This window comes from Nuphar pumila, chromosome 15, assembly GCF_984573655.1.
Source record: "Nuphar pumila chromosome 15, dmNupPumi1.hap1.1, whole genome shotgun sequence".
NCBI lineage: Eukaryota > Viridiplantae > Streptophyta > Magnoliopsida > Nymphaeales > Nymphaeaceae > Nuphar > Nuphar pumila.
The window spans coordinates 12359120-12372664 of record NC_143263.1 but is presented as its reverse complement, the minus strand read 5'-3'; the positions used below and the strand labels follow the sequence as shown (position 1 = coordinate 12372664).

Sequence of the window (13545 nt, the reverse complement as noted above, 5' to 3'; positions counted from 1 at the left end):
AAGTATAACTATTGTTGTTGATATTTCGTATATATTTTTAATAAATGCATGTTTGTTTGTCTAACCATAAAGAAAATATAGGTAAATCGATGCCCCTATGAAGGTGCGTTGGAGGAAAAAAAAGAATGCTGATGTGGTTATGGGGGTGAAAGATATCGCCAACAAGGATATTTGGATGCACAACATGAATGAAGTTGAGCATCAAATGGCCAACCGAGTCGTTCAGCAGTTTGGGTTTGTTCAGCAACCAGCCAGTTACCCTCACTTAGTTAGCAAATTTCTACCATATGCTATAAAGGATCAGACGATGGATTACCTCACAATGTTCGTCTTTGAACTTCAAGACTGACGCATGGACGATGAAGACATCGGCTTATCGTCCATGAAATGTGCCACCAATGACGATTTTATAGTTGCCTAACAGATTGCTTGTTCTCCAATAGCAAAAAGGACTTGTCAAGGAGAGAAAAAAGTTGGAGAGAAGCACAAAAAGATAGTAACGGGGTCGAAGGGAGAGTTAACTCTTGCACTTGAAGAAATTCACATGCTAAATAATATGGTATATACTCAAGATGATATTATACGTACTCAAGCTGGCTTTATGGAGAACACAAATAAGGTCATCGAGGAGCTATGATCACGACAATCACAACATCTTCAACCGTAGAAATTTATTTGATTATTTTTATATATTTGAAGATCAACATTATAACTCATTGATTACTCATTGATTTGTATATAATATCATTTGAATATTTTCATGAATGAATTTTTATATAAAGTTGTTTGTTTGTCGTTTATTTGTATATAATGTCATTGATTGAATGTTTAAATGACTTGAATATAAAATTGAAACTATTGTTGAATGTTTAAATGTAAATCTGAAATCATTGTTGAATGTTTAAAATGAAAATCAATGTTGAATGTTTAAACTGAAAGCACTGTTGAATGATTTGTATATAATGCCATTGTTTATATGTTTATCTGTTTTCAAATTATTTAAATATTTAAATGATTTGAATGTCTATTAACTTACATTTACTGTTATTTGGGTTGTTATATATGAAAATACACAACGAGTTTATATATGATTCAAGAAATTTGTAAAAAATAAGAAATATCATATATTTATTATAATTTTATAAATATTTAAGTATGATATTTGCGATATCTGGATATTCACAAATAACTTCATGCGAGTGCAATCAATATATAAAAAAATAAGATATTTGCTAAATTAGTGGTAAGTATTTCACAAATATATTTATGCAAAATATTGACATATATGTAAAAGAGTAGGATATTTATGATTTTGGTGATTTCAGTTTCACTTAGATTTTACAAATAAATCTATATGAGTTCATGAGGTCTAAATTCACATAAAAAAATCTGTGATTCTAGATTTAAGTGGGTGTTGGACATATTCGACTAGTGGTATAATATTATCGTAAAAAAACTTAAATTCACAATTGCAAAAGGTAAAAGTGTCCTAATGATGTCAGATATTTGCAATTTTGGACACCGAGAGTATCAAATTTTGTAGGGTTTTTAAGAAAATCGGGTTAAATTACCTGTATAGTAAGATTATTTTAAGTATTCATTACTAGTTAACAAACTTATACGCGCCTAGCCAAACACCTGCAATGGCTTGCCAAGACTATTTCACAAGTTTAACAAGCTCCTTACAAGTCCGTGTCAAACTTAAAATGCATGTTCTGTGGTTAGAGAGGGAGAGAGAGTGCGTCTGTGTCTGTGTGCGCCGGTGTGTCAAACGTAAAAGACCAGCATGTTCGGTGGTTAGACTTGTATTCTTTTACTGGTAAAAAGATTTGTCTTATATTCTCTTAGAAAAGAATATTATTGAGAGCGTTTTAATATTTTTATTTGGTTAAACTATGGCCAACCACTTCATTTTTTGCATCAAGCGTGTCCTTGGAACAAAGATGAAAAACAGAAGGGGTCCCCAGGGGAAAAGTTAGATGGGACATCCTAAAATATGGGAGACCTTTTGCAAATAAGTGATAAGTTCAGTATCTTCTCTGTAATTTATGGCTCACGGTTTCCCTCCTCCATCGGCTCATCCATAAAAAAACAAAAGGAAAATAGGAAAATATTCCCAAAAAACGAAAAAAAAACTTGGTTTGTGTTGCTCGTTTTGAACATAAACCACGTCTTGTCCTTCACTCTTTTTAAGCGGTGATTGAATCTCTCTCTCTCTCTCTCTCTCCCTCTCTTTCTCTCTCAGAGGAATGAGTTTGGATGGTGAGGTTGGTCAGTAAAGATTGGTGGCAGGAAGCCAGCAATTTTTCGGGATGCCGTGCTTTCACTTGTAAGTTGTCCGTATTTGTCTCTTCTTGGTTCTATTCTATCAACTGGGCTTCTCGTGTTACGTTTCGTACTCTCAATGTTGTAGTGCTACTTGTTTGATGAAATGGGCATGTGTTTTTTTTTTCTTTTCGTTGGTGAACTTTCGAAGGACTTGTTTCCTCCCTTGGTTAGGTAAATGTATGTGAAGTAATTGTTTTTGGGAATGTGGGTAGTGCTTGGAGCTCATTTCTTATTGTGGGTTCGGGGATGGACCTGAAAAGCTTGATTGGATTCACAGATGTTTTCTCTTATTCCGTTATAAAAAATGGTATCATGATTTAATGTGATATTGAGCTTGTGGTTGAAGTTGAAGAGCTGCTTGAGCTTCATAATGGGATCTCTTGTTTCTTGATGCCTGATAGTATTAGTACCATATGCTTTTCAAAGCTCTAGATGAATTATTTCTTTTTGGGGGGTTAGCGTTTGCTGCCCCCCTTTTTATACCTGATTGCTAATTTGATGGTGTTTCAACCAGTTATATGAGCCTCTACTAGAATTTTGGCTTTTCCCTAAATCCAGCTTCTTAATAGGAACACCAAGCAAAATTTGTGAAGGCAGTGCTGATTCTGATGCAACAAACTTTGAAGATTTGCCTGACAGAACCCAAACAGAAGGAGAATTGGAAACAACACACCTTACACGCAATATCATATAGCCCGTAAAGCATGAAATGTGTTATTCTTTGTGCAAGTGCAATTATCCAAACGGTCGTTAGTTGAAAATTTTTTATGGTTATTAATGAACTTTGTGGTACTCACTTCAAATGTTAGTTTTTCTCACATACGCGCCCTTCTTTTCTTTTATGTGTTTTTGGTTCAACAGGATACCTGTTGCATATCGGCCACTTGATCTTGCTATCGATGCACATTTTGGACCAAGCTGGAGTTATAATAATAAGATGAATATCGGTCCCTTACAACCAACTAGGACACGGATAAACTGTATAGCATTTTATCTAAGGAATTTATGTCATGCATTTGGTTCTTGTTCACTAACTAAAGTTCAAGCCTCTGGGACACTTCAGCTTAGCATTGGTAAGGATGAGCCACCAGATGGTGGTCATCATATACATGGAGGCAACACAGAACCAACAGGAAGCACTTCTATGACTTCTACAGTATTCAGGAATAATGTGGAAGATTTTGTTCACAATGTACAACTTGTAATCGACCAAGATAAACAAAGATCTTCAAAAAGAAAGAAACTTAAGGAGTTTAATGAAATGGAAAGGAGGAGGAAAATATCAGAATCCAACAAAGGGAAGGTACCATGGAACAAAGGAAAGCGTCACAACATTGGTAAACCGAATGATAGCTCCATTTTTCTTTGTATCCGAGCAGACTTCATCCATTTTCATGTTAAATTAACAAGAAGTATACGTTTTTGCTGTATCTCTAGAAACACGTGAACTCATCAAGAAGAGAACTTTGGAGGCCTTGAGAGATCCCAAGGTGATTTTCATGTAAGAAATGGAAGTTACATTCTTTTTTCATGTGTAGCTATATGTATAAAAGGCTTCATGTCAGTTAAAAGTTTCTTTTCCTTTTCAGGTGAGGAAAAAAATGGTGGAACGCCCTCGTGCTCATAGGTATGATTGGTTTATTACAACAAAAACCATCTTTTTATTCTTGTTCTGATTAATATGTTTGCATCTATCCTCTGAAATTGGATAGGATTTTCCCTCAAGATTCTGCTATTGATTCTTTTAATGATTTCAATTGTTCCTTATTCTGTTTTGCTATGTGATTCAAAATCATCAATGATTGCTTACTGTGATCAGACACACTGTTTTGGTTGGCTGAATGCAGTTTCAAAACAGCTTCTTATTGCCATTAACTTTTGTCATTATCATCATTGTAGACTCCACCACTATGTCACATGGATGCAGATGTGGGTGCAAAGAGTGAGACACAGCAATTTCAAAAAACTTGGGTGTGGGGGTGAGGATGTGTCTGTGTGTGTGTGATATAGAAGAAACTGGACTTGGGTGTAGGATTAACCAAGTCCAATTTTGGACACTCGGTGCGGTTGACCACACCTGACATTGCAGAAGCCGTGTCCAAGTGTCACACCTGCACGCGGGTGCGACACAGGTGTGTTTCCCTTTTAGAAGTGTCCATGTTACATAGCTCTACAATATCTCAATGTTGTAGCACTTTACTGCTTGAAACTTACATTCCTTATTCCCAAGTTCCAGAGAGAATTATAAAAATGATCTATATCTTCTTCATCAAGAGATAACCGATTCCTATGACATATCCTGGTAAAGGAGATAAATCAAAAGTAGAATATTTTTGTGTGCTTCATATGTACGGGCATTCATTGTGATATTCAACCACATTTTCATTTTATTATTGTCATTCATTTGGTTCCTCCATGAACTGATATCGTCTACATGGACTCTCAACTATCAGCGAGATTGTGGTTGAGTTCTGATACAACTTGAATCCATGTCTATTGAATAATATTTCAAAATCAAAACCTGATTAGCTGGTTGGACTGTTGTTAGCTTGCTTTGTGAACTTGACAAATTTAGATCAGGCTAATATGCATTAAATGTACTTCTCAACATTGTCTCAAGTGAATTCTTGTCATAACTGGACTTTGTTCTTCCCTGTTGTGTATCGATAAAGCAGATAACTTATCAGTGTTACCTTCTGTTTTTTGTCAAAGGTAGTTCATCCATGCACACATACCCACACGCACACGTACGTAAAACACACATGTGCACGCAGAGTAGATCTGGTTGACACAATAACAATCCGACCTGAATCTGAATCTGATTCGAAGAGGATTCTAGCCAGGTCATGCATCCAACCAACCAAACTTAACGCATTGATAGACCTACTCACGGCTATGCTTCGTAAGAGATACTCAAGGTTTATTCCTCCTAATAGTTGCTATCTTGAAACTCATAACAAAAACAATTCATTTTGTTGCAATAACCTTGAAAAGCTGGTGAAAGGACATGATTTTTGTGAAATTTTTCATAATCAAGTTACTTTTGTTAAGCCATTTGCTTTTTCTATTTCTTTCTTTTCTTCCGACACATGGTTATCAATGTCAAAGCTAGTGTGAGTGGCGGTTTTAGTTTTCTGGCTCTCACCTGCCATCCTCCATATTAAAATAGTCTTCCAATTAGTTGACACCTTATCTGACTCTCCTGCTTAAGGATCTGTTCAGGCAAGGTGGATAAAGTATAACGTTAGAGAGGTTTAAAATGGACAAGATGGTCATGTCACTACAGAAGACATGTGGCAACTGCTATGTAATGATTACTGATTATACATTATTTAATTAGATAAACTTATCATTTTAGCTCTTTCATGCACGTCAAAGGGGAAAATCATCCTTTAGGTTTAAAAGCTCTAGTTTTGTTCCCTGGGAGAAAGAATGGGCTGTTTCCCTAGATACTAAAGAGTCAAGCAGTATAAACATTTTGAGCAGCATGCTGGAAAATTATGCTGTTTTTGGTATGATTTGCTACCAACTGCCAACTATTATCTGTCATTCAATTGCTTGTAAGTTTTGCTATGTAGTCTTGTCCGTCACCTGTTATTAATGTATATTCATTCTCTGTGCAACCGAGATCATGTTGTTTGAAACTACCTTCAGGGCAAAACAACAAAGTTTTTCGGAGTTATTGATTGAAAAGGAGCTCTGTTTGCATTAACTGGTGACAATTGCACTTTTGCAGTGAGCAAAGTAAGGCACGAATACGTTTTGCACTGAAAAGAGCTTGGCAAAGACGGTTCAAGCAAATGTTTATGCAACAGCAATGTTGTTTGGCATGGCAAGAAGGCATAGCTGAAGCAGCCAGGAATGGTGGCATCGAGCAGCAAGAGTTAGATTGGGAAAGTTATGACAAACTAAAACTGGAGATTATCCAAAGTGAACTTCAAGAGAAAGTAGTGAAAGAGAAGGCAAAAGAAATTGCAAGACAACAAAAAGCAAAGGACAAGGCTGAGAAGATGGTATTGTTAGCCCAAGAACAAAAAATGAAAAAAGCAGAAAAAGCAAAAGCAAAAGCCGACCAGAAGAGGGCACAAAAGGAAACAGAGAGAAAGGGATCTCTTCTTTCCAGAGAGTTGGTAGTGATGGCAAAGTTACCAAAGGTAAAACGCTTTCATGCAAAATTGCTTAAGATCAGTAAGATTAAGACTGTTTATCCATATCTTCTGCCTGTTTTCATGGGTACTTTTTTCCTTGTCTCAGGTCAAGAAATCTTTAGTAGCTACCACGGACAATGGAAATGCTACTCAGGGAACACAGCCGGCTGCTGAGAAATGGGATCTAGAATTTGTAAAGAAGAACATGAGAAGAGGTGTTTCACTTGCTGATCAGATAAGAGCTGTGAAAATTCAAAAGGCGCAATCTGCTGCAAGTGAAATTCCCAAAGAATCTTCTGATGAGAAAGCTGTAATATGAACTAGGCTTGGAAATTCTGCTCCAACCACAATGCTTTCTTTTGAGAAGACCAGGTGCAACTCTTGGCTCTTCTTATTCATCTATCTCTCATGCATTTTTTAGATTGTTTCCTGATCCACAAACCAGTTTACTAGCTAGGGATATCATAGATGATGAACTGGATTATTCAGATTCATCAAAAGTTCAAAACCAGATGAAGAGGATTATGATATTTTGCAGGATACCTTCGTACATTCCGACCTCTGTTTTGGTTCGACTCTTTTGCCTTTTATTGTTTGGTATTTGGTTTCAGACAATTTGTTGAGTACCATATCAACAGCAAAAGTTGATTCATGATGTAGGGATGGCAGTGGACCGGGGGACAACGGGGCTCCGCCCCGCTTCGCCCCATTTGGACCGGGGATGAAGGGAATGAAACGGGGATGAAGGTTAAAATTCATCCCCGCGGGGATGGACTTACACTTTCCCCTGCCCCATCCCCGCCCCCATTAATAATATTACTAAGATACCCTAAGTTAAGTAATAAAATTACAAAACAACCATGTTTATATATGCTACTAACTTACTAACCCTAACCCTAAATCTTATTAGACAAAATATTGTATCATCCCTACTCACCGTCGCCGCCCAAAGGAGAGAGAAGGTAAATTTTCGTTTTCTTCTTTTATACCATCTTTGAGAAGCTGCAGCCAGAAGCCCTTTTTGTTATGTAGAAGTAGAAAATCTAGCCCTGAGTTCTGTACATTTGAAAGGATTACCGTATCACACTCTTTTTTTGTTTCGCCCTTTTCTATTTCTTTGTGCGAGTTTCTTCATTTTGCACGTTAAATCTTTTTTCAATTTGGGGTATTGGGGAGACGTGATGATGGTTAAACCCAATCAAATTTGTAACAGAGTGATGAATCTATAACATGCACTACCATATGATCTCTCTCTCTCTCTGCGTTAATTTGTTTTTGTTGCTTTTGTGGGATTTTGAAGGGTCTATCTGGGTGCGCTCATTTTCTTTAAAATTGCATTGGATCAAGATTTCTATTTGTTGGTACGAAAAATGTGTGCAACCAACTGTGACCTAAAGTTTTCTTGTCTGATTTTTTATGTTGGTGTAATCAATGATGATATCGAATTTTGTTATTGAGCGTGACAATGATTATTCATTAACCATTCACCATCTTTTGGCTGAGGTTGCACATAAAATTTTTTTATCTGATTTTTATCTGTTTTATGTTCAGATTATAGTGGAACTACTACTGTTTTGCTTTTCCCGTTAATTGCTTCAATCAAATCTGCATAGTTTGTTAGATCATCTTTTTCTTGACATAAATATACAAATTTTCAAGTAATGAAATTATGGTATTTTGTGGGTTTTTCACTGGAAATCCTAAAAAGCTTTCATAAAGTCATGATCACATTATTTAAAATTTGTTTTCTACTCTCAATTAGCAAATATTGTAGCGTTTGATTAAAAATAAACTCAATTTGTTTGAAAAAATTATCTGAGAAAGTTGTGCAGAGTACCGGTGGGCTACCATTAACACTTGAAGTATTAGGCTCACTGTTTTTTCATAAAAACAATATAGAGGAATGGGAAAGAATCTTGAAGACCTTAAAGAATCAACGTAAAGATATTCATCAGAGTTTAAAAATAAGTTAAAATGGACTTGATCAAACAGAAAAGCAAATATTTTTGGACATTGCATATTTTTTTAATAAAAATGGCAAGGAAAATGCAATCTTCACGGGGACGTGGCGTGGCGGGGGTGGGGGCGGGGCAGGGGTGGGGACGGTGATGGGGATTATTATTTTGAGACGGGGCGGGGGTGGAGGTCCAAAGTCTCCCCCGTCACGGGGATGGACCGGGCATGAAGGTTAAAATTTTGAAACGGGGCGGGGGTGGAGACCTTGTCCCCCGCCCCCGCCCACTGCCATCCCTATCATGATGTAATCACAGTACCAACAAGTGTGTCTGTGTTTTTTAAGCAATCCTTTTGAATAACTAGATGCTGCTAAGTACTAAATGATCCCATTGTGATACATCTCTCAGTGACTCCTTTGTGCTCAGCTGGTGATTACGTTGGCAGGAAATATCTTTTTCTTAAGTATATGCCACTTGAGCATGCATTTCTGTTTGAAAAACCCTTAATTTATGGTTCCATACATCATGTATATTAGGAGAGCTTTGTCAATTTCCTTTTCCAAAGAGGCAAGTCTAATTGGTTCAGAGATTCAGTGATATATGTAAGTTCCATAAATCTATTACGACTTGTTGAAAGCAAAATTTGATGTACCTTCCAGTGATTTAAAAACTTTGAAGATTGATGCTTTCATCCACAAGTTTCTGAGGCACTCTTTTGTGAAAAAAATTGTTGATTTTCCCTCTCTCTCCAGTTGCCACTGATATCTTTTCTTTTTTTTAAAGATAGGCAAGCTGGGGGATAACCCCCAGCCACTGATATCTGATTATGGTGATGAAAATTTCAGGCATATTCCAGGATACACCAAGACATACTAACTGCTGATACGGGCAGATGAAAGCTACTTCCATCTTAGCCGTGGATGTTGCAGATGGCCTTACCTTGCCAGTGTTCATGTGTTTCTGTTACATTATGGCCATGTATATTACTCATCCATGATTGTCTTTGCAGTCTACTTTCCAGGTCCTGATGCTAATGATCTTTGATTTTTCAGTTAGCTTTTGTGTATGTTATAGTGACAGTACAATATGGCAATCCTAAACATTATGTGCATGCTGCTTAGAGTTGAAGGCAAACAAAGCTTGCATATGCTGAACCTGAATTTGTTTCGATTTGGCAATGCTGAATCAAAAGCCATTGACCCACAACCCAACTGCTGTTAAATGGGCAATATGGGACCCATCTCAGGCATAACATTTCATCAGGCGACGAGCATAATGTGTATGGAGCAATGCTGTCAAAATCGGCCTGAATCAGATTCAAAAAGGGCCGATTCAAGGTCCATTCAATTCTTTTCTGTTTGAACTTTTAAGCTTCCATAGTTTTTCCGAGATAGAGAGGACCACTGCACCATTATGTGGGCAAATAAAATAACAGGAGAAAGTGTGAATATCATAAAGAGCCTCAAGTCGGAGGTATCTGTGGTTTACACCAGTGCTCTGAAGCTCTCTACTGTTTGAGAGCAGTGGCATTGCCAAAACACTGCATTGCAGATGGAGTAAGAAGTCCCAAACATCACATTTCAACACCATTCACAGGTTGGCGTTTTTGGAAACTCCATCCTCAACACGACATTTTGGCAACACATAGATATGGCGTTTCCATCTCAATGCAAACCTCCCAAGCGTAGCCCAATATAACACAGTAATACCCTCATGCATTCACAGGTACTGTTCCTTTGAATGGTATCTAAAATGGTGGATCTGAAATTGAGCTGGTAGTTAAATAGGCAATATGGGAATTTTATGTACGAAAATCTAGAGTAATTGGATGATATTGCAGATACTCTATCGCACAGTGCAAACCCCGACCATAGATCCCTCTTCCCCAAGCTGAATCAAATGCAAGGTGTACATTGTCACAGTGCTAACTCCATCCGATGGATGGACCAATTGCTTTCATGAAGCCTACAGTATGCATGCCACGGCACATACAACGTTGTGGCAGAATCATTTACCAAGATGAATTTTCTTATCCTTTTCCTTCATTCATTCACACAAGCAAAAGGACAAAGTACAGAAAGGATGTGATAGAGGAACAAAGATGTTAACATTTGCTGTGCCAATGCATTCAAATATTTGGTTGGCATGGCTGTTTATGTCCACCATGGAAAGAATGAAGCCAAGTGATAAAGCACATCAGTTCCCCGTGTCACTGTCATATTCACCCTCCCAATCTAGCTTAAAAGAACTTACTGACTTTATCAATTCTGTTAACCCTGTGATATCCTCCAGATACGTAGGATGGTTTATAGCTTGAAGAACAAAATCCATTCCCCTCGTCCTAAATTCTGATATCACCTGCACAAGCGTGAATGAGTTTAAATCAGACAAGCAGCATACAAAGACATAAGGTAATTTCACCTTTCTAGAAAAAAAATATGTGAAACATCCATGGTTTGCAAAGTGAATATTTTTAAAGTCCAGCCACATTATTGCAAGTAATTGAACGCAAAGGAAAGCTGGCATGTGAAACATTTCCAGTAAAACACAAGCACACAAACAAAGCAGTGGTTCTACGCTGCAGGTCAATCGTGTTTGTGTGTGTGCATGTGCACACAGGTGATCTGTGTGGCCAACTCATCTGTTGCATCCAGCATTACCAAGATCAATTTATGCTAACCAATAGAGCCAAACCTGTAAAAAGCGTATAGGGTGACTACTAACTACTTCAAGAGAAAATTTCATAAGTTATCTATGCAAAAGTAGAAATGATTCACCTACCAAGCAAAAACAAAAAGGATTAAACTGAACATAACCATGCCTCGGATAATAAGGGGCATTTGAATTACTCACATCTTTGATTTGACCTTTTCCAAACAAAGGATCTCAAATCCCCACTTTTCAGGGATTTGAGATCCCTTCTCACTGCCCAAACTGAGGATTACTGGCCTGGCTGGTGGGCATGTGGGTGTTACAGGCTAAACATCCATGTGTCTTGAGATCCTTGGAAAGGATTAGATAGATACCCTGATAGAACCTGATTCCCAGCTGGATAGTTTCTATCAGTATGGGCCTAGCGGAGAGCGGGTCCAAGCTTGTGAAGGAACAGGCCTCTGCTGCTAGGGCTGGGCAGATCCCGGGGCATCACGGGGTTGCTACAGCAGGCAGTAAGGACGCAGCAGCAGAGGCAAAGTCATGGCAGCAGCAGCGGTTGCGGTGCATGAGGCTGCGGCATGGTCAAATCAGAGTCAAACACACTGCAGCGGCAGGCGTGTTGCCGGATAGGACATGGCCAACGAGAAGAGGGTGAGCGTGAGGTGCTGGTCATGTCTCTGGATAGAGGACACAGCCAGGGCAAACATGGGGATGGATGGGCATGTCTCAGGGCAAGGACACGGGCAGAGGACAAAACATAGGAAGAGATGGGGACCTAACTTGGTGGGCACAAAAATCAAGGCGGGAGTGAGGACGAGGCTGAAAGGGAGAAAACACATTCCTGACTGACCGGCGAAGAACGGGGGTAGATGGACTGGTGAGAGAGCAGTCTTTCCCTCAAGTAGCACTCACACACAAGAACCAGAATGAAACTCAGGTTGAATTCAATAAATCTTATTAAAAAAAACTAAACCATATAGGCCTATTTATAGAATACATAAAGAGAAGAGGATAAGCTACACAGGAACACTCCCACCCTAGATGGGAGTCTAGGGGGGCGTCTGGACTCCCACCATAGGTAGGACTCCAGGCTGGGCTGGACTCTACTAACTTTCGCAGATACCAACTTGGGTAGGGCTGGACTCTGATAAATCCAGCATAGTCTAATAAATCTTGTAGAGTCTCACTTGGAGTTGGACTCAAGCTGGCAGCTCCTCTGGTAGAACAGATCCAACGGAGGCAGATTCCTTGGATTAGACCTGGAGCAAAAAAGGGTTCGTAGCATACCCACCCTAATGGTCCTGTATCAAGGACGGTACAACAACAACAACAACTACGCCTTCATCCCAAAACAATTGGGGTCGGCGATATGAACCAAAAAAAAAATCATTCTGGGTCTTCCACATGAACCCTTCTCCTCCAATCATTTCTATCCAATGCCATGTCCTCGGTGAAGTTCAAAGCATTCATATCCTTTCCTATCATCTCCATCCATGTCTTCATAGGCCTCCCCCGACCTCTTTTAACTAATATATTTTCCCATTTCTCCATCCTTCTAACTGGAGCATCATTAGGCCTTCGCCGAATATGTCCAAACCACCGTAAACGATTCTCTCTCATCTTATTTTCAATGGGTGCAACGCCTACCTTCTTACGTATCTCCTCGTTCCGAATCTTATCTTTTATTGTATTTCCACACATCCATCTCAGCATACGCATCTCAGCTACACTCATTTTTTGAATATGATGTCTCTTGGCAGCCCAACATTCCGTACCATATAATAAAGCGGGCCTAATAGTCGTCCTATAAAACTTTCCCTTCAACCGCAATGGCATTCTACGATCGCACAACACTCCAGTTGCACTTTTCCATTTCATCCACCCAACCTTTATCCTATGATTTACATCTCCATCAATTTCTCCATACTTTTGAATGATAGATCCCAAATATTTGAAACAATCATCCACCGTTATTTCTTGCTCACCAAGCTTCACTACACTCCCATCACTACTTCGTTGCTTACTAAACCGACATTCCATATATTTTGTCTTACTCTTACTCAACTTAAAACCTCTTGCTTCCAATGTCTGTCTCCATAATTCTAACTTAGTATTAACCCCAACTCTAGACTCATCAATCAAAACAATATCATCAGCAAACAACATACACCACGGCACATTTTCTTGAATTGATCTCGTAAGCTCATCCATCACTATAGCAAATAGGAAAGGGCTTAAAACAGATCCTTGATGTAACCCAACCATTATAGGAAAATTGGTTGTCACCCCTCCACAAGTGCGGACTTTGGTTACTACTTCGTACATATCTTTAATTATACTAATGTACTTGAGAGAAACACCTTTCTTCATCATTGTCCACCAGAGAACATCCCTAGGTACTCTATTGTATGCCTTCTCCAAATCAATAAAAACCATATGCAAATCTTTGTTCCTCTCTA

General features: G+C 38.5%; 2 protein-coding genes and 1 non-coding gene across 3 annotated transcripts in view; 2 read left to right on the top strand and 1 right to left on the bottom strand.

The window, feature by feature from the left end:
- The first annotated feature begins 2199 nt into the window (after positions 1 to 2199).
- On the top strand, positions 2200 to 9486 carry LOC149814520 (uncharacterized). Its single transcript, XM_089990128.1, has 7 exons — positions 2200 to 2329; positions 3190 to 3665; positions 3766 to 3818; positions 3918 to 3955; positions 6065 to 6482; positions 6583 to 6848; positions 9277 to 9486. Exons 1-6 carry the CDS (start codon positions 2313 to 2315, stop codon positions 6793 to 6795), a joined length of 1215 nt encoding a protein of 404 aa, XP_089846254.1. The 5' UTR covers positions 2200 to 2312; the 3' UTR covers positions 6796 to 6848; positions 9277 to 9486.
- Positions 7648 to 7728, top strand: LOC149814521 (small nucleolar RNA Z195/SNORD33/SNORD32 family). The gene has a single exon (XR_016428162.1). It is a non-coding gene; the product is annotated as a small nucleolar RNA Z195/SNORD33/SNORD32 family (small nucleolar RNA).
- A 969-nt stretch (positions 9487 to 10455) lies between the features above and the next one.
- Positions 10456 to 13545, bottom strand: part of LOC149814519 (ubiquitin-like modifier-activating enzyme atg7) — a 56691-nt gene continuing 53601 nt past the window's right edge. The window contains exon 14 of the mRNA XM_089990127.1: positions 10456 to 10789. Within this exon, the coding sequence (XP_089846253.1) occupies positions 10628 to 10789 (162 nt within the window). The 3' untranslated portion in view covers positions 10456 to 10627. The remainder of the gene's footprint in view (positions 10790 to 13545) is intronic.

Coding starts and splice junctions, on each gene's coding strand:
- LOC149814520 (XM_089990128.1), top strand. Junction 3,666..3,765: donor AGGAAAGCGTCACAACATTG/GTAAACCGAATG, acceptor CTGTATCTCTAG/AAACACGTGAACTCATCAAG. Junction 3,956..6,064: donor GAACGCCCTCGTGCTCATAG/GTATGATTGGTT, acceptor GCACTTTTGCAG/TGAGCAAAGTAAGGCACGAA.